Consider the following 19,640-nt stretch of genomic DNA (forward strand, 5'->3'; position numbering starts at 1 on the left):
TTAATTGTTAGTGCCGCAGATGGCGTGATCTGCCGGCGATCTGCATAACGGGTCTAAGCTTTATTTAGCATGTGGGGTTCCGAAAACCTATTATTAAGCTTCGTTCACGGAATTCCGTGTCATTGGACTGATAAATATCAAGAGCCAGCATCCACGGACATCCGTGAAAGCAAGCAGTCTTGCGACCTACACTGCTTCTCTCCTTTCATCCTCTGTCCGGAAGAAGATTGTGCAACTAGCGCATAAAGCGCCAATGGAGAACGAAGCAGGCATCCACCAGTGTCCTCTCTGCAAGAAGACCTTTCCTCGAGGTAATACGCTTGTTCGCGGCGCATACGTAGGCGTGACAAGGCTCCATTGTGCTAATACAATCACGCCAGAGTCTACACGCAAACGCCACTACTACTACTGCCGCACCAGGCTGGCCGATGCCGGCAGCTCGCGCAGGAGATCATGCACCACGTGCATACGTGCCAAGACGCGTTGCATCCGACCGTCCGATGCGGGCAATGCTGCTTGCGTCCGGTGTGCCGTCCGTGGGATCGAGTGTGATCTCAGTACCGCTTCCAGCCCACCACAACCGGCAGAGGTGCCGGACGAGACCGCTTTTGGTACTGTGAGCTCAGTGGCGGAGCAGCTGGTCGGCGCCATGACCCTGTCCAGGTACCACGGCCACATCGCGGCGTTCGGTACGATTGAGACTAGCTCGGTGCCTCCGGTTAGCTTCGACACTGGCGGCTCCGCAGGCGGGAACCACTACCCGCTGGGTCTCAACCCGATTTCGCAATACCCCGTCGTCGAAATCGATGCCGGCCAGCCGGGGACTGCGAGCCACAGCGAGGTCCAGTTAAGCACATGGAACTGCCTGGCCTCGAACACGCCCCCCTTTGGTCGCCGTACTTTTCTGCAACCACACAAAGGCCCGCTCGCGGCGCTGGCCGTGCAGATTATCTGCTCCTACCCCACCATGCTGCTGCGAAAAGTAGCGCTGCCGCCATTCATGAGCCCAGTCATGTTTGAGTGGGCACGGTCGGGAAGCACGCTCCGGCTGCAGGTCTGTCCAGGCTCACATCTCGACTGGTCCCGTTCGTTCGCGTCTGCTGACCGTGTATGTGGAAGCTAGCCGCTCGTTTCTTGCTTGAGCATCATCTACTTCTTTAGTACCTGCTCAGAGTCGCGCAAGCATTCTCCTTGGGATGTAGTCAAGATTGAGCAAGAAAACATATTGGAAAAGGTAACTTACGCATCCCTCCATGACCACGACCGACCTGACAACAGACAGTATAAACAGTTTGATCGCTGGGAGCTGCTGGCATCCTTCCAGGCCCTTCTAGTCTACTGCATTCTGCGCGTCAAAGACGCCCCGCCTGATCATGACAGTCTGGATGCAGCCTTGCTTCGTACTGTAGATGTGTGTCTAGATCTGAACTCGATTAGAGTCTCGGTTGGCTGCTAACATTCAAAGGCTGTCTTCGAAGCTATCGTCGCTTTGGAGGGTGGCATCGCAAAGCTAAAACTTCCTGCTTCTCTTGACAATTCATGGGCAGATTGGATATACAACGAGTCACTGAAGCGGTAAGCAGCCTTCTCGATCTTCAGTGTTGTCGTTTTCTGCTGACATTCCGTACAGTGCTATTCTCGTTTTCGACCTCCTTAATATCCTCGTCCGATTAACGGCAGATACATATGCATACATGACCGCGTGCAGACACATAATGCTTCCTCTCGCACGAAACGCAGGGATGTGGGCCGCTCAAGACCTGGAGACATGGAGATCAGAAGTGAAGAAGGTCACTGAAAAGAACTCAATCTACGCAGTCTCACCCGAAGGCGAGCTGGTGAAGGTAATGATTGACGAAAGCTGTCTCTCGACAACCACATCTAGATGGGAAGACTGGACGGCCGAAGTAGGCGAGATGGGCACACTAGTAATGACTGTAGGGGCTCTATTAAAACGTTAGTAGAAACTGTTAGTCAAACAATGGCACTATTCAGTATTATCAAGGTTGGGAAACTAATTTGTTCTACCGAACTGGTACCGGATGCTCTGGAAGAGCATCCGTATGATGCAGATCTTGCAGGCCTGATGTAAGATACAGCGTCGTGCTTAAGTCTCGGGCCCTCGTGGTGCACCAGGGCCAAATAACGGGGACACGCCACAATGACGCGCGCCCGTTCCAAAAACAATCCACGCTTGCCTAACAACACTCACTGATATGCCTTTCAACTTCTCCTTCTCCATCTCCTGCCCACTCCTCCTTTTCCTCAAGTATTGGCCAATCTTTTCACTACTGTACATTTGATTACCATATTCTCCAATGGCGTCTTCATCAGACTCCAAACCCAAAAAAATCCGCCCAGGCTGTGGCTATGGAAGCATACATGAGGCGCGTGGTTCACGTATGCCAAATTTTTACATTGGAGCAGAAACTGCATGTCAAAGATGACGACCTCTTAAAACAGTTGGCTATACGGCGCTCGACTGCGGTGCCGATGCCTACTACGTGACATCTGTCAAACGACGCCAGTTGATACCATGGCTTGAAGAGCGCAGGGAATGGGAGTCCATTGGCAAGGGGTATGACAAGATGCGGATCGCAGGCTACCAGAATGAGTGGTGGAATGCGAGCACAATCTGCAATGACATCACCAGATTCATCTAGGAGCATGTAGATCACGAAGAGGGCATTCTAGAGCGCTACTCTGGGAGTCCTGCCTTGACCGGTACATACTAGGTCGCAATACATACTGGCCGTGGTATGACATAGACACAGTTCTGTATCGCAGCTCGGAGAAAGTTCCGCACGTCCACAGCATTCTCGTGCAGGGCATCAAGCTAACCGAAGAGGATTTGACCTTGATCGAACTCTACACGTTGTTGCAGCCAACGCTACGACGCCTAGATGATGGCATGCTCGACACGTTCCCTTTTATTCCGGTACGTTCGTCTCTTCTAAGACGGCTACTTCTATGTTATCTGTGCTGACTCGTTTATCACTAGATAACTTTAATTTCCATTGGCGAGTGCAAGGTTCGTGTTATCCATGGCGCCTTTAACTCGAATGAAGGACGCGGCCATTTTCAAGTGTCTCGGCTGATGCACTTTGACGGGCCTGGTAGCTATGAGAATGAGGACTGGCTTCGAAGTACGTGCTGGCTGGCATAGTCACCTGTCTTGGCTATCACATTAAGAGACCCCATCCGGGCCCATAGAGGCTGTTCTTAAGATTAACGATCGTTGGTATGGTCGAGAGTTTCGCGCCGTTGCAGGTAAGTATTTACCACACACGCCAAAGAACGAAGACGCTTGGCAGAAGTTGGTGCAAGAAGGCAAGGCGCCATAAATTTTCAGAGACTAAAAATTGACGAAGCGGCGGAAGAGTTGCCTGTCCTCCCCTGCTGATACTACTCAGAGACGTGGGAAGGACTAGTACACTACGAAGGGGTCTTACAGCGCCAAGCCTTACAGCATTTTCAGCGAGAGACGAGAACGTACGACCGACTGCTCGACTTGCAGGACACATGCATCCCGCAAATGCTAGCACACATAAGCGTGGTTCGGCCACTAGATGACTGCGTGTCCAAAACTAACCAGTACATATGCATCCCAGGCATCTTGCTGCAATGCATCCACGGGCTCAGTCTATGGCGCCTGACAGACCACGTGGGAACGATCGCCCCACGGATATCAGAGGGCGTGGTGCAGCGTGCATCGGATATTGCGCATGTCATTAACAAGTGTGGCGTAGTCATGGAAGACTGCCGGCCGGAAAACGTCTTGGTCAAAGACACTACGGACTGTCCTTTTCTTCACAACTTTGCACAGACCTTTTTTCGCGAGGAGTGTCTTGTATTATGCACTTATTGTGGCCGAGCGCGACAACCGGGGGGCGATTGGCATGGTGATGACAATGCGAATCAAACGAGAGTAGCTCTTCCAAATAAATATTCAGTACTGGCCTCCTCTAGAAGGTGATGCATTACGCCTGAATGGAAGGCCTGCATGATCAGTGGAAACAAGGAGAAACGTATACAAGACATGTACATAAGGAAGAGGCGAATCGTCGCTAAATGGACTTCTCTGATAGTCGAAGAATAGTTGCTATAACTAAGACTGGTACAGAATACACCTAAATTGTTTTTAAATAAAAATGTTATTTTTTACTTGTAGCCTATTAACAACTTAATTTTATCATTGCTCTTCAAAAAAGTAAAACAAGAGAAAACATTCTTTAGCCAAACAACAGAACTTGGAAGCAGCAACTGGGCAGGCGGCTACTGGCCCGCTGTGTTTCCTATTTGGACGTTGACAGAGATTAAAGGAGCTAGCTATATAATATTCGAATCCTTCTTATTAGCTTAAGTACAAGGCATAATCTTGACAAAAAAAATTGTGCCAGCTTATGAAGTTCGGAACTGCCTGTAAGTACAGGCGCACCGGGAATTGAGCCCGATGCGGGGGTCGAACCCGCAACCTTAAGATTAAGAGTCTTACGCTCTACCGATTGAGCTAACCGGGCTGGCGTTATTTGTTGAATTTTGCACAGTCAATTTCGAGCTGTGATGTTTCTACACTGTGTCTCCATTAGTTCTCCACGAAGGACAGAGATAACATGTTCTCATATGTATCATTTCGACTGCATAGTTCGCGCCTTTGCTATGATCAACCTTGCCTGAAATGTACCATCTATATCTGTTTAACATTTTTAGGCAAAATGCCTCTGCTCTGTGCCGTGTATGGCGGTACACATATTTACATGGTGCCAGTGATGCCGCCGCTGACCGAGATGAACTGCGCGGTAATCCAGCGGCTCTTCTCCGAGGCAAGCAGCAAAGCTGCATCGGCAATATCCTGTGTTGTGCCAAGTCGGGCTGCGGCGCGTGTCTGCCCGAGCATGGTTTGTTGGGTGTTGGTCGGCGTGCCGTCCTTGTTTACGAGAATCGACGCGGCCAGGTCCGTGGCCACAGGGCCTGGCGCAATGGTGTTGACGGTGATGCCATGCGATTTGCCCAGCTCGCCAGCCCACGAGGCCGTCAGGCTGTCCTGTGCGGCCTTGGTGGCGGCGTAGAGACCGGCCTGTGCGAGGCCGAGCTTGGACGCAATGGTGCCGACGTTGATGATGCGGCCGCCGGGCGGCATCTTGCCGACCTTGACGACAGCCTGCGTCATGTAGATAGAGCCGCAAGTGTTGACGCCAAACTCGACCTGGATCTCCTCGGGTGTCAGGTCGGTGAGGGGCGTGCCAGCACCATAGCCGGCATTGTTCACTGCATTAGAGGGTCAGCTACGAGATGTACAAAGCAACACAGCTGTGCGACGAAGCAAGCGTTGCTCACCCAGAATATCGATGTGGCCGGTGCCAAGGCCCTTTAGAGCCCGTTCAACCAGGCCAAAAGCGGCGTCCTGCTTTGCCACATCGCCCTGCAGGACTATGGTCTTGACTCCAAACTCCTTGGACAGCTCGGCAGCCACCTTCTCGGCACGGGGCTTGGAGTTGTCCGAGTTGTAATGAATGGCGACACTGGCACCGTTGCGGGCAAAGACCGTGGCGATGGCAGCACCGATGCCGTTCTCTCTGGCAGAACCAGTGACAATGGCTGTCTTGCCCGCGAGTGATAGAGTGTCTGCAACCATTTTGCCTAATTAGCGTTTGAGGAGTATGCTTTTTATAAGAGTAAGTGATCTGAAGAGTGTGATATGGAGAACTACGACTATTCCAGACAGCTCGTCTATCATGTCTAGCTTTATATAGAAAAAAAAGGACAAAAAAAAAGCCGTGCTTCTTCTGCCGGGGGTCTCGCTGACCAATGCAACAAATGTTTACGGCTTTCCGTGAAGCGTTCACGGAATTACGCGTAAGCTAGTCTGACCAATCAACGTCCAAAAAAACACCGCAACGTCATGAACATTGTATTAATCAGCCCATTTCGATATTGGGCGTCAGGACTCGATCGGATGTCTAAAGTGGATGCATTTCAAATACACATTGGGTATAAGTGGATCTTACGGGAGCAGGGAAATGCCTTATTTCTAATCTGATGTAGATTATAAACCCTGATGCTATTTTGCGGCTATCCATGACTCCGGGCTTAGTAGTTTTGCGTGACGCTGAACTTTTCATTGTGCTTCTTCTTCAAGCTCTCAAACTCCTCATCGTACGCCCTCGTGTTCCTCTTGCGCCAACCGCGGCCGGCGCGCTGCCGGAACAGCATGAAGCCAATGACCGCCAATGCTACCACTACAATGGGCACGGTGATGACTACGGCCAAAATGGACTTGGACATGCCACCGCCGCCGCCGCTGCTAGTTTTGGCCTTGGCTTCTATGGTCTCAGCCTCGGCCGCTAGCGATGTGGTAGCGGCCGAGATGGTGGCGACGATGGAAGACACGGCAGTTGCGGGGGAGAGAATGGGCGAGGCCGTGGTGGCGGCGACGGCCGGCTTGCGAGTGACAATAGTTGCGAACGTGGACGTGGCGCTGGCAGACGACGCGGGACTGGGTTGCGTTAGCAGGGATCAAAAGCACGGAGCGAGTGACAGCAAGTCTGCAACTGACCTTGTCGACGCTGGTTCTGCGCTGGCGGATGTCAACAGTGTCGTGCTGGAGCTTGCGATTGTAGAAGTAGAAAAGGTAGTTGTAGAGGCAGCTGTAGAGGTGGCAGAGGAGGTGACCGAAGAGACAGAAGAAGAGACGGCAGAAGAGTGGGCGGAAGTGTTGCTGGAAGAGGCGAAAGGAGAGGCGACAGAAGACGTCGTAGAAGATGTAGTAGAAGACGTGGTAGGAGATGTGGTGGCAGCGGCGTTCGTAGAAGCAGACGTGGATGTTGTTGTCATGGCATCGGATGATGTTGGTGCTGATTGGCTTGAGATGCTCTCGGTGCTAGCAGCTTCTGAAGTGGTTGTGTTTGCCCCGTTGCCCTTTCCCTTGCCATTGCCAGCATTGTTGGTGAGGCCGCCGTCAGCGCTGGCTGTGATCCGGCTCGCCTTGGAGGTGCTCGTGGGATTGGTGCTCTCGGATGCGGCGCTCTCGAAAACGGAGCTCGCACTGGCCGTTGTTGTCGGTGGTACAACAATGCCGGGAAGTGCAGCTGTAAGCAGGTGCTTGGTTCCGTCTTCTAGATCGGTGGCAATGCCGCCCAGAAGGCCTCGTCCAATGATCATGGTGACGAAATGTTGTCGCAAAAGATGCGTTGAGGGGCGTCAGATGAAGTAGGTCCAGGGAAGATGAGGCGAGAGAGCAGGATTAGCAAAGGATAACGTGAGAATAGAGGCAGAAAAAAAAAGAGAATGTTAAGAAGCGAAACGACTGTCAAAGCCGTGCATAGCCGTCAAGGCCGTAGTGTAAAACGAAAGAGAAAGAGAAGAAAGAGACACGGAAGTTGATTAAAAGATACGTGCATGACGGCGAGAAGAAGCGCCCTTGGAGAAAAAAGGATGCGGCCGCCATTATACGTCGTAGCAACTTGAAGCGACCAATGCGGGATTGAGCTGCTCGGGCTGTCTGCCCTGCCGCTGGCGCGTGCCTTCTCATCCCGGTCGCCTAAAACGTCAAGCAGTGCGGCGAGGATCCACACGAACGGGCCAAAGGGCGAAAGGCTAAAAGCGAGTGTTGGGCTACGACCGGCTTGATCAGGACAGTGTTCTGAAACGGCCTGAAACTGCACGGGTCTCCTTCTGTCATATGTTGAGCCCCACAAGCATAAGTGAGGAAGGCGGAAAACGGAAAAGCCTAATAAAACGGCCAGGATTGATGGGGCCAACCAGAAGCCGTGCGCGACGAGGCGGGAAGGTGGGAAAGGAGGTGGACACAACGTGAGTAGGAGGCCTCCGTGCGCTCTCTTCGATACGCGCCATGGTCACTACTGATCAGAAGGACAACCGAAGCGGGAGGATACAGGAGAGTCTTTTGTTTACGGAGTTCGTCGCAAGATACCATCCATCCAGGCGAGGGCGGAGAACAGATGTATCGTACAGAGCAGACACAGCTGGCGACTGACGTGCACGGATTAGATTGGGGCCGATGCACGATGAAACAGTATGGCACTAAGGAGCTGAACAGAACTGTTCCAGGATCCATGCAGACGGCGGGAGCGAATGCAGCCCGGCTTGTGGAGGAAGAGAAACAAACAGGCATATGTGCAGTAGTGCTGAAACGGGGGGATGGACAAGCTTTTTGCAACGTGCGTTTCGACTCTTTCCCGAAGAGCCAAGATCCCGAAATAGAATCGTCAGACGCTGTTTTCCGTTGCATCAAGTGATTTCGTCTATGTAGGCAGTCTATTGGGACACAGGCCTCCCATCAGATGACATTCTTGAGCGGCTGGCCAGCGATGAAGCGGCGCAGGTTCTCGGCGATGAGGCGCTCGGCGCCCTGGGGGCGGCCACCGGCGGCATGGGGCGAGATGACAAGATTGGGCGTCTTCCAGAGCCGGCTAGTGGGGGGGAGGGGTTCCGTCTCGAAGACGTCGAGGGCAGCTCCGCCGAGACGGCCCTGGTCGAGTGCATCTGCGAGCGCTTCCTCGTCGATGCAGGAGCCACGGCCGACGTTGACGACCCACGCGTGAGCAGGCAGCAGGCGGAGACGATCGGCGTTGAGGACATGGCGCGTGGCATCAGAGCCAGGCAGGATCATGACGAGGGCGTCGGTGTGGGCCAGCAGCGCCGGCAGATCCGCCTCGGCGACGACCTCGACGCCGTCGCGCACGCCGGCGCTGCGGGCGACGCCGGTCACGTGAGCGCCCAGCAGCCGCAAACTCGGCACGAGCGCCTTGGCGATATTGCCGAAGCCCCAGACGGTCACGTGAGCGTCACGGAGGGTAGTGAAGCGATCGGCCGGCCGATCCGGCTGGGGGCCGCCGAGATGGCCTGGCCAGCGGCCTTGCAGCTGGCTGTCGCGCATCTCGTGCAGCCGGCGCGCGCTGCTGAGCAGCAGCCCAAGCGTGTGCTCGGCCACCGTGTGGTCGTGCAGCCCCGAGCCGGTCGTGATCACCACCTGGGTCGGGTCGAAGCCGGCGCCGAGCACGTCGTTGGGCCCCGCCGCCAGCGACTGGATCCAGCGCACGCGGCGCAGTCGGCCGGCCGCGTCCTTGAGATTCGTGTTCGTCCACGTCACTAGAATGTCCGCGTCCGCGTGCTCGTCGGGAATCGGCGCGCGCACGTCGTACGGCACTAGCGCGACCGAGAAGCTTTCGAACGAGCTGACGTCCAGCTTCAGCGACGTCGGGTACAGCAGCGTCAGGTCGGCTGCGTTGATCTGGGCCGGCGCCATGGCTCCGCTCGTGGTGGCAAACGGCGATCGAGAAAAGGACAGTTGGATCGGTGCTCTGGTCAGTGTGGCTGCGCGGGCTGGCTTCCAGGAGCGTAACGCAATGCTTGTTCTCGTCCACGGGCGCATCGACAGATACTGGTAGGATGGCAGGCTGAGAATTATATACACAAATGTGTCGTGCCGACGGGGTCGCAGAGGGGCTGCGGTGCCGGAGAAATCGGGCGGCGGGGCTCACAGACGGAAGAGCTGTCGATTGGATTTCTCATCAGCAGCTGACTCGGGGCATTGCTGGCCGACTCGGCCTGCAATACGCTAGACAGCATAGCTCTCTGGCGGGCTTACAGCGTGTAAGCGCTGTCCCCATCGCACTAATTATTTTCCACTTATGAACGCGAATGCGCCATATGCGCTGAACACACGCAATCGCAATCAAGTCCGGGGAATTCAGTCCCGTGTCCCGACTCCTGGATGACGAATCGAGCAACACATCTGAGACGAATCCTCCTAAAAAGCGCAACGTGAGTGCTTAACATCCGACGTAAGACGAATCTTAAATATCCCACTACCATTCATCTCACCTATCGACAGGAGCCGAGTTACCTGCCACCTCTAGGTGTCTTGCAAGGTCTTGGCCGTGTCGTCGCGGCAGGCCCGATTTCCTGCGTATCTTTCCATCTCATTTGCTTCGCGAAAGGGTGTGTAGTACTCTGTATTCTGCCTGCATCATCCGATTTGTGTGCTCGCTCAAGGCCGGAGAGCCAGGTAGTGTACTCGGTACCAACAACTGCGCCATAGCTGCGGGCGTAGGAAAGCGGCAATATAATACTATGTAGCAAAAAAAACAAGAACAGCATCAGATGCGTTACAGCTACTTTACCCCGTACACGTGCTGTACTCCGTTCATCGCGAGATACTCCGTACACCCCGTAGAGGTGGGTCAAAGCGGGAAGTGTCCGCTGCCAATACTGAGTACAGGGTAAGTTCGCCATATTTGACTTCTGTACTCCGTACGGAGTACGGAGTAAACTCAGGGGTCTATAAGGACGCAGCTCCCTATTGGATCGTTGACCCCTCTTGTAACCACCAAGTTTTATCCAAACATCGCACTGACAATCTTTAGCCCCTAGACCCTACTCGCAGTTGTTGTATCTTTTCTTACGACTATCTGCTTTTATTCGCAACTGGGTATTACTCTTTGCACCTTACGAAACTGCAGCATTTTGCTTGCTTGCAACCTTTTTCAGCACAGCGGCTGTTCCGACCGGTGAACAGTGTGCGCTGGTACGTCGTCCATGAAGGTCTGCTTACATAAGCATCCTTGTGCGTCACCCCGCTGCATTTTGACAACAAAAGCCTCCATTTACCGAAGCCTGGCTAAGATCCCGGGCGACTTCAGATCAATCAGCATCCCGGACAGAAGACCAACTCCCACTCTCTCGTATGTTTGATCTCCCATTCGCACACGCGATCCTCGAGACTGTACGAGCAGGACGCAGTAGGTCGACTGCTTGCCCGCCGTGCTGCCTTTCCGTAGCTTGCCCATGAGCACACACAAGATAGTTCCTGTGCTCGTTCTCGACGGATCAGGCGCATCATACACGATGTTCGCTTGAGCCACTTCCGCAGGCGTGGTGTTGGCGTTGACGTTGACATTGAAGTCGACTCGGAACTCGCGTACACGGATGCCGATCTCCAACGACGACTTTGCAAACTCGGTGTTCCAGACCAGGGCGCCAGAGTTGGCCCAGGGGCTGTAGACTTCGCTCTGCAGCCACTCGACGTTACCTAATGGCAGGTCAATATAGTCGATTCCTTCGTGGTACGCCATCCACGACCAGCTGGGCATCGCCCGGCCTGACCCAAAGTCGATCCTGGTCAGTGTTCTGATTTCGTGACCGCGTTGCCAGAGAAGGCTGTGTTGCAGCAGGCTTCGCCCGTCATCAAAGATGCCAAAGCCACCGACGGCGTCCAAGTCGCGGATTAGGCGTTGCTGGAGACCGGCTATGGCCACCGGACGGTCGGTAGCATGCGTAAATTGAAGCCGTGAATACTGACGGTACAGGCCTTCGTAAAGCTTGATCTTTTCTCCTCGCCGTGAGTTCGCACCGGAGATCGTGGAAGGGAAGTTCGGGTCCCCCAAGAAGGAGGCAAGTTTGCTAAATAAGAAGATTAATCATTAGTTTCGGCACTTGTAGTGCCTTCTGTTTTTCTTAACGGATTGTGATATGTCTAAAAGCAACTTGCTTGTCCATTTTTGTAAGAGTCTCGCAACGAACACCGTCTCCGCATTCCCAGTAGAGCTGTGTCTGGGAGAAGTAGACGGTCCGACGGGCAAGCGCTCGTTCTTGCAGCACCCATCCGCGGCCGCTAAGGTTTGACTGTAGCACGTCATGCTGAAAGTTATCGATAAAGTTGCACACGTATATCGGAACCTTGTTTATCTGTGCAAGCATCACGACATGCCGCTCCGGTCGAGGCGAAAACATGCCATCGCTCTGGCCTCGGGCACTGCATGCAGCCAGAACGCAGTAAGCTAAGCTAAAGACGTCCTCCATCTTCTGGGCTTCTTGCTCAAAGTCGCCACCAGGGCCCTGGATGATGCACAGGGAGTCGATCCAAATGTATCGCAACCCGATTGAGCGCGTAGCAAGTACAGCGTCCTTAAAAGTCGCTGGTAGCGTTTTATAGTCAATACCTTTCTTAAACTGCTCGATGTTGGACGGCAGGGTACAAAAATGTGGCCCTTGTCCCCATGGGTGAGACAAAGCAGCATATCTGACGTTATCCTTTTTCTTCGGCTCATACAGGCGCACATTTAGAGATCCGGGCTCACCCACATCAAGTAGTCGCGTGGGAAGAGTGGAGGGTTGCTTGCGAATAACACGACATTGCGGGTGGCTCTCGTCGCAAGTTCGTAACCATTCCTTAATAGTCCTCATGGCGGCAGGACTTCCCGCTGATGGAAGTCGGGGGAGGCCTATCTGTATCTGGGCTTCGTCATGCAGTCCGCCTGCGCCTTGTTTCTGGTCAGCCTTTGCTATGACTACAAACTTGTGTCCTAACGATGGCCAGATTACCAATAACGCGACAGATGGTAAGCACGTCTCTCCCATTCAACTTTAGTCGAGATCCGCTCCGCTCGAATCTAAATGTGCGTATATGACGCAAGTCCTTGCACAGCTTCCAGCGCATAGCGCAGAAGCCACAATTGGCACATCTGGCTTCCAGGTCTTTCCACGTGTCGTCGAAGCTAAGGGAAACGTGCTTGAAATCGAGTTCTCTGCACCTTTGACAAAGATATGTCTTTCTTCCCGAAGCCGAAAGTTTCCTGTGCTCGTGGGTTTGGAGAACCATGGCTGCAAACTCGTTGTCGAGGTGAAAATTCCACGCATCGTCGAGCTGATGCAATTTGTTAATAGGAGCAGCCATGACGAGCCTATGCTGTTGTCTGGTACAGAACCTACCTGACCCTATGGATACGTTAGTAATGACAAAGTGTAGAGAAGAACGAAGGCGCATACAATCTAGACAATGTATTTAGCTTCTGTTATAGTTAACAGTTTATTATATTACCTAGGTGAGAGCACTTGCAATCTGATGCAGTCAATGACTAGACGTTTTTAAAAGGCGTTGCCGGATAAACTAACGGTCTAATAGACGCATGAGTATAGTTAGAGATGAGGAGAGTAGGCGCAAAAACAATGACTAGAAAATGGCATGCTTGCTTTGCACCAGAGATGAGATCGCGATAGTCAACACAAATTAATCAGACAAGCATGCCCTTACCAATCCTACCAATGTTGTGGATAGCCACTGACAAGTTCCCACAACAGACTTGACCATCAAACATCAAGGATTCCCAAGGGACTCAAGAACCAGCTATGACAAAACAAATCCAGGTGTTCTGCACAACGACTTACATACTAATTCAGCGTCAGCTACGTTCTGTCTTTGGGCAAGAAATTCTACGCCATTTTATGTGCTTACTTCCTACTCGCACCATTAGCGCGGTGTGTCAGTGTGACTATTGGGCGAAAGGCCTACACTCTAAGATTGTAGGATTAGCTTCACGAAACCAGATACCGAAGACCCTGCAATCTCACTTGGGGGCTTACATGGTGCGTCTGACCCCGCCGTCCGCTATCGTGGGAGGTATCAGCGTTGGGATGCAGCCCGTGGAGGTCATAGTCATCCACAGTCACAGTCAGGGTTGGTGGTTTTATCTTGGGGGTCGGGCCCGGGGCTGGAGACGGCGTTCGAATCTTGCCCGTGAACCAGTAGTTACTACCACCATGTCCTTGAAGTATGAGGTCGAGATCTTTCACCAGCTCCGCTGCAGTGGCACGGACTTTAGACGAAGCCGAAACTAAGCCGGAGTTGGGAACTTCCAGGTTGGAGCCGAGATTCTGATTGATGTTGACGACCAACATTTTGTCCTGGATGAGTTGCAGGAAATCACCTATCGCAGTCCTCCCCTGGAACCCCGGGTCTTTTAGTATTGTAGTGATGATGTTGGAGACATTATAGTGGACTTCAATCCTGTCTGCTGCTTGGCTTGTTGTGGACTTCTCAAAGTATTGGTCCTTGACGAGCGACCGGTTGAACTGGTCAAGTCCCTTAGTGCCTCTCAGGAGCCAGATGACGAGCTCGATCCCGACGCACCCCATTGACCACACGTCGTACCGGCGGGTCAATCCGGTTTTGTCGGAGCGATATTTTGCTTCGGGCGGCCAGTACCGAGTGGTCGCTGCTTGTGCCGTTGTGCCGTTGCGTTTCTCGGTCGCTTCTGTATGACGCCGAGCAAGGCCAAAGTCGGACAGTTTCAGCGTCCCAATGCTTTCTGAATCCCGCCCGGGGTCTCTGACAAATCTGAGAATGTTGGCTGGCTTGATGTCCGTGTGCCGGAAGTGATGGTCAACACTTATATGATGAAGACTGTCCAAGCCGTCCATGAGGCCTCGAACCTGCCGGATGGCAGATTCTACGGAATCGCTGGACAGGTGGGGGGTTCTGGTTGCATTCCAATATGTCCCCAGGTCATGTCCATTCGCCCAGATAAAACAAAGGTAGTAATTATTACCGCGATGGATTGCTCCGATGTACTCGACAATATTTTTGTGTCTGATATTTCGAATTTCGATATTGGCCGATACTTCTTTATCAAATCCACCATTTTCGAAAACAATTTCCTTCAACGCAATTTCGCCCGTGTTCCTAGTATCCTGGATAAGGAGACAATGTTAGATTATACGTCCCGTGGCCTATACCACACTGAACCACATACTCACCTTGCAAGTCTTGTACTTCCTGAACTCCTTGTGTACGACGACTTTATGCACTGTGCTGAAGCCGCCGCTGGCCTTTTCCATTTCCACGTGAGTAAAAGGTAGAGGTTGTTTCATATCGAGTTCCAACACCCTTACGTCGTCATCGAAGTTCGGTACTAGAACTGCCCATTGCTTCTCCATGAATGTTTCGCTGATTGCCAAGTGGAGATCGCTGCTGATGTCATGATTCAGTGACATTTTTTTGTATTCTGAATCGGTGATGGGCAACCGCCCGTCGTGTAGCTTTGCTTCCCTAAACAGCTCCAAGCTGCTGCCCAAAACACTCTTGAGGCCATGCACAGCACAGATGAAGAAAATTTTCCTGGCCGGAAACTTTTTGTCGACAACAAAGTGGAGCAACTGTTTATTGTTTTGTCCATTGCACACCTCCTTTATGATTTGAGCAATTGTATCATCAGGAAGTAGTTTACCGATGCTTCCAGGAGGGTAATAAAACATGTTTCCGAAGTTGCTTGTCTGTTTCACACCAATGGTTTTCACATTCTCTCGAAGGGCGTCAATCGCACTGTACTTTTTTGAACCCGACTTTGCCTTTTGCGCTACTCCGGCTAGAGATCTATCCCTGATTGACAGCTGCGGCGGGACAGTCCTTTTAGCTCCGATGGAAGTCGACTCCGCAGCCGCAAGTTGTCTGTCATTGACTGTCCTCGAATTATCGCCACGATTTCTTCTAGCAGAGCTAAGATGGGCATTACTGCTGACTGATTGCGATTTTTTCCCTTTTCCCGGTCGGCTGAACCAGGCTGACATGGTCATGGCCGCCATGATGAGAATCAATGTGAAATATTTTGGCAACAATTTTCTTCTTTACCGAAAAAGAGAATAGTGGTTTTCCGAGGTAAGATGGATGAGCGGGTCAATTTGACAGAAATTTCGAATGGGAGGAGGGGTTATAATTATTTAGGGACATAAGCACCAGTATCACGAAGCGCTTAACCCTTTTTTAGGTCCGAGGCAGTGAGTCCGAGGCAATGAGACCCTTATCCCAGGAAGACATCAGAACTAAAAGTCTGGTGTGAAAGACCCGCTTGTGCTCGATTGTCTGGGCCGAAGCTAACCGTACATAGATTAGTTAAAGTTGCCTTCTATCCCGTCCCCGTGTGATTCGTCTCACGCTTCATCGGTCAAGCCTTTTGATGAAGGTGAATCGAATTTGTCCCTCCAGAACTGCCCTTCCGTTCAAGCAGCCAAACCGGGAAATGGAAACTAGAACGTGTACCAGTAATTGAAATGAGTCATAAACATGGACAAGGCTCGGCTTTTTCGGCGCCTAGATGTGTTACTCATCGCAGGCTACCTGAAATTGGCATGTTTGTCTCTTGCGGAGCAAAGAGTAAACGGCTTACAGATACTTCAAAATGTCCAGTGTCATATTTGGATGCCAGGAGAGACTTCAATCTCAGGTGATGCAGAGTTTTGCATGGAATGTCCGCGCTCACAACTAATTCAGAATTTGCGGTTCTGGGAACCGATTTCGCCACTCTCTCACGGCTGAAACAGACGACATTGCTGGATGGTTTTCGAGAAAGTCAAGCTTTGTTTTTGCGGATGTTTTTGCGGGACGCTTATCGAACTCATTGGAGGCTTAAAACAGGAATCTGAGAGCTGTAGAAGTTCTCTTGGCGCATCTAATCGTCATTAAAGTAGCCAATTCATGAGCGAGGTAGCATGTACATATCTTAAAAGACCTCACCGAGAGACTAAGCCCCGATCACACAGCTGAAACATGCAATGCGACGTCTTTCCTGTCACCTATTATCGTCCTTCCATCCCCTTAGGCTGCCTGCCTCCAACCACTACAAGACAGGACATGGGAATAATTGACGAATAACATGGCCACATGCCTCAATGCCTTAATAATAGTTGGTTACCAGGGACGCCCGATCACACCGCTTCGTACCGCAGCAGGGCGTCTGCTCTGTTGGCTGCAGCTGTTGCGCCCCGCATATGCTTAGCACATTTCGCCTTCGTGATGCTAACAGGCTGAACTTTGTGTAAGACGTGTGACTCCAAATGAAAATTTTCCGGACCAAGGATCACATGGCCAAAGCGAGTAACGGTCATGGCTTTATAGGACCAACCATAGCGATTTCTCTCCACGCTAGACGACCGCGTTCTGTCTCCATGACTGGCGAACCAAAAAAAGGGGCGTAAACAGCCTCACGATATCCATGGCATAAACGACTTAATCCCCGAATACGACCGCCTGAATACAAGTCAAAAGAGTGACTCATCGTTTGCCGGTGAATCGTACCAAGATGCTCTTGAGTATCAGGACAAGGGCAATATCGATGCCGCATCAGGCACTGTCGATGAGCAACTGGAATACATGGGCTCGGAGCTATTGGACCGAAGCTCAAGAACAGCCACGACCAGGACGGTGCAGCCGATGATCCACAGATCCTCGAGGTCTTCTGAGCGTGCGTACGCAGTCCTCTGTAGGGAACACCAAGGATCTCTGCGAATAAGTGGGCCCCTCGACTTAGCACATGAGCCAAAGGCACCCTTAAGTCCTACATTCCACATTGCCGTCCAGCAATGCCGTCCAGCCTAGCGGGTTTACTATGTAGGAGGGGCCGAACGACCCGCTAGCTCGATGCATATATAATGCGGTGCCCGATATCCGTAGCTGGCTCCCCGCCAACCTGCCACTTCTCGCCGCCTTGCCACCTGTCCTGCCTTTTTCAACATGTCCTTCCCTACTCGTCCACTCGGCCGCAACGGTCCCCAGGTGACGGCCATTGGCTGCGGCCTGATGGGCCTGAGCCGGTTCTACGGCGCCGTCGGCACCGAGGAGGAACGACTCGCCTTTCTGGACCATGTCTACGCGTCCGGCCAGCGCTTCTGGGACACGGCCGACATGTACGGCGACAGCGAGGACCTACTCGGCACCTGGTTCCGGCGCAACCCGGGCGCACGTGAGACCATCTTCTTGGCGACCAAGTTCGGCAACGTGGCCACGGGGGGCGTTCGCTCCGATCCGGCCTACGTGCGTGAGGCCCTCGCCCGGAGTCTGGCTCGTCTAGGCGTAGACCACGTCGACCTCTACTATGTGCACCGTGTCGACCAGGTGACGCCGATCGAAGACACCATCGACGTCATGGTCGAGCTGAAGAAGGAAGGCAAGATCCGTCATCTCGGCCTGTCTGAAGTCACGGCCGACACCATCCGACGCGCCCAGGCTGTCCACCCGATCGCGGCTTTCCAGATCGAGTACAGCCCGTTCGAGACGCTGATTGAGAAGCCGGAGAGTGGTCTGCTGGCTGTCTGCCGCGAGCTGGGCATCGCTGTCGTCGCCTACTCACCGCTTGGCCGCGGCCTCCTCACCGGCCGCTACCGCAGCACCGCCGACTTCCCCGCCGGCGACTTCCGCACGCTGGCTCCCCGGTTTGCCGACCCTGACAACCTCGCCCACAACCTTAAGCTGGTCGACGCCATCGCCGCCGTCGCCAAGACCAAGGGCTGCACGCCCGGCCAGCTCACCCTCGCCTGGCTCTGCAGCCAGGGTCCCGACATCTTTCCCATTCCCGGCACGAAGAAGGAGGCCTACTTTGACGAGAACATCGGCGCCATGGCCGTCCACCTGACCGACGCCGAGGTGGCCCAGGTCCGCGCCGCCGTCGACGCGGCTGACATTGCTGGCGAACGCTATCCAGCCGCGACTACAAAGTGGCTGCTCGGCAGCACGCCGGCTAGGAAGTAGGAGGATTGGGGCGGCGTTGGTTCTAATTGAGCAGGCTGCCATAGTCTATTCTGCGGCAGGATATAAAGAAAGCAAAGCAATTACTTTGACTATACAAGCAATAAAAATGACTATACTTCATTGCATTAATCTTAATATGGCGTATCTGCTGTGCAAGCCGTGCAAGAATTGGCAGTTGACCTTGCCAAAGATGTCTAGACATGTCATATGCTATGCTCATTAAGTGTCGATATCTACTTGCACTTACACATAATAATGCGACGACGAGAAACTGGTAGGCCGATAGCGCGGACAGTTGCGGCAGTGGCTTGACGAGCACTTCCGCAAGATAAAACGTAGCTAGTGCCAGCATAGGGTATGGAAGGATGCTAAAGATGATAGCGTTGAGGAAGATGCCCCAAGAAGCCACCCCCTTCTGCCACTGCGGCCAGAGCTTGTAGCCGTCGGTGACGACAGGGAGGCCGAAGTTGATGAATGAGCCTCAAAATGCCAGGAATCTTCGGTCGTGTCCACTATTGACTGATTAAAAAAAAGCAGAAAAAAGAGCTGTCGTACCTATACCCACGGCAAGATTTCGGTTTTGTATCTCTAGAAAAATCCAGCCTGGTCTCTTTCAGTAATTCCCCTGCTGCATTCTCGAAAACGTCAACCCGAATAGTCCAGGATGACGCAGCACTCAGATTGCTCCGGCCCCCCCTCTTCTCCTCTCTTTGTTAATGGTTTGAAGCTTTCCCCACACCTCGCACGAAATATCGCCCGGCAAATGCAAAGCTCAGAAGGCATTCACAATCTCTGCATAGGAGAAATTCTTGCAATTATCGATACGTGAGCAGCCGCCGAGTCTCATCTTTTCGCTCAAATCGAAAAATTCATTCTTACTTTGACCTTGCCATTCTTTTTTTGAACGATTGTTTCTACGCAGCTTGATCCTACAGCGATGCTTAGTCATCGATTTGCATCGCGGATAGCAACTCGTGCGGCATCTTGGAAGACCGATAAATGCTTGTATAATGTGAGCACTAACAGCTGAGTTTCCCGATTCCTCTGGTTGGACTTCAATCGAATGTGATGCTACACGAACCGTCTCTAGACCGAATTAGGAAGCCGTTTCAGCATCTATGCTCCACACGTCATCGGGCACCGACCATTTGGCCCCTGCATCGGAAGCCGCTCTTGGCAGATCTAGTGTATGACGAGCCGAGCTAGGATCTACTCCGTAGATCAACATGGAGTGACCCAGAACAAAATACCGCCGCACACGTTGTGGCCTGGTACATCAGCTACTACCCTTAAAATGGAACAGCATTAAATTGAAAATGGA

At 52.6% G+C, this 19,640-nt stretch overlaps 6 protein-coding genes across 6 annotated transcripts; 2 read left to right on the forward strand and 4 right to left on the reverse strand.

The window, feature by feature from the left end:
- Positions 1-253: 253 nt before the first annotated feature.
- CMQ_6617 (uncharacterized protein) lies at positions 254-3,656 on the forward strand (the record flags this gene model as incomplete). The annotated part of the gene is made up of 9 exons (XM_014320303.1): positions 254-311; positions 381-1,108; positions 1,292-1,400; positions 1,741-1,956; positions 2,464-2,617; positions 2,788-2,938; positions 3,002-3,146; positions 3,214-3,270; positions 3,643-3,656. The coding sequence occupies 9 exons, from the start codon at positions 254-256 to the stop codon at positions 3,654-3,656; spliced, it is 1,632 nt and encodes a 543-aa protein (XP_014175778.1).
- A 1,097-nt stretch (positions 3,657-4,753) lies between these two features.
- On the reverse strand, positions 4,754-5,635 carry CMQ_6547 (short chain dehydrogenase reductase; the record flags this gene model as incomplete). The annotated part of the gene is made up of 2 exons (XM_014320233.1): positions 4,754-5,268; positions 5,338-5,635. 2 exons carry the CDS (start codon positions 5,633-5,635, stop codon positions 4,754-4,756), a joined length of 813 nt encoding a protein of 270 aa, XP_014175708.1.
- Positions 5,636-6,090: 455 nt separating this feature from the next.
- CMQ_7019 (uncharacterized protein) lies at positions 6,091-7,161 on the reverse strand (the record flags this gene model as incomplete). The annotated part of the gene is made up of 2 exons (XM_014320705.1): positions 6,091-6,496; positions 6,557-7,161. The coding sequence occupies 2 exons, from the start codon at positions 7,159-7,161 to the stop codon at positions 6,091-6,093; spliced, it is 1,011 nt and encodes a 336-aa protein (XP_014176180.1).
- Positions 7,162-8,299: 1,138 nt separating this feature from the next.
- CMQ_6952 (phosphoglycerate dehydrogenase-like oxidoreductase) lies at positions 8,300-9,394 on the reverse strand (the record flags this gene model as incomplete). The annotated part of the gene is made up of 1 exon (XM_014320638.1): positions 8,300-9,394. One exon carries the CDS (start codon positions 9,392-9,394, stop codon positions 8,300-8,302), a length of 1,095 nt encoding a protein of 364 aa, XP_014176113.1.
- A 1,234-nt stretch (positions 9,395-10,628) lies between these two features.
- On the reverse strand, positions 10,629-14,793 carry CMQ_6828 (protein kinase domain containing protein; the record flags this gene model as incomplete). The annotated part of the gene is made up of 4 exons (XM_014320514.1): positions 10,629-11,348; positions 11,545-11,859; positions 13,384-14,490; positions 14,557-14,793. 4 exons carry the CDS (start codon positions 14,791-14,793, stop codon positions 10,629-10,631), a joined length of 2,379 nt encoding a protein of 792 aa, XP_014175989.1.
- Positions 14,794-17,305: 2,512 nt separating this feature from the next.
- CMQ_6865 (aldo-keto reductase) lies at positions 17,306-18,319 on the forward strand (the record flags this gene model as incomplete). The annotated part of the gene is made up of 1 exon (XM_014320551.1): positions 17,306-18,319. One exon carries the CDS (start codon positions 17,306-17,308, stop codon positions 18,317-18,319), a length of 1,014 nt encoding a protein of 337 aa, XP_014176026.1.
- Positions 18,320-19,640: the final 1,321 nt, after the last annotated feature.

The sequence above is a fragment of the Grosmannia clavigera genome, assembly GCF_000143105.1.
Source record: "Grosmannia clavigera kw1407 unplaced genomic scaffold GCSC_108, whole genome shotgun sequence".
NCBI lineage: Eukaryota > Fungi > Ascomycota > Sordariomycetes > Ophiostomatales > Ophiostomataceae > Leptographium > Leptographium clavigerum.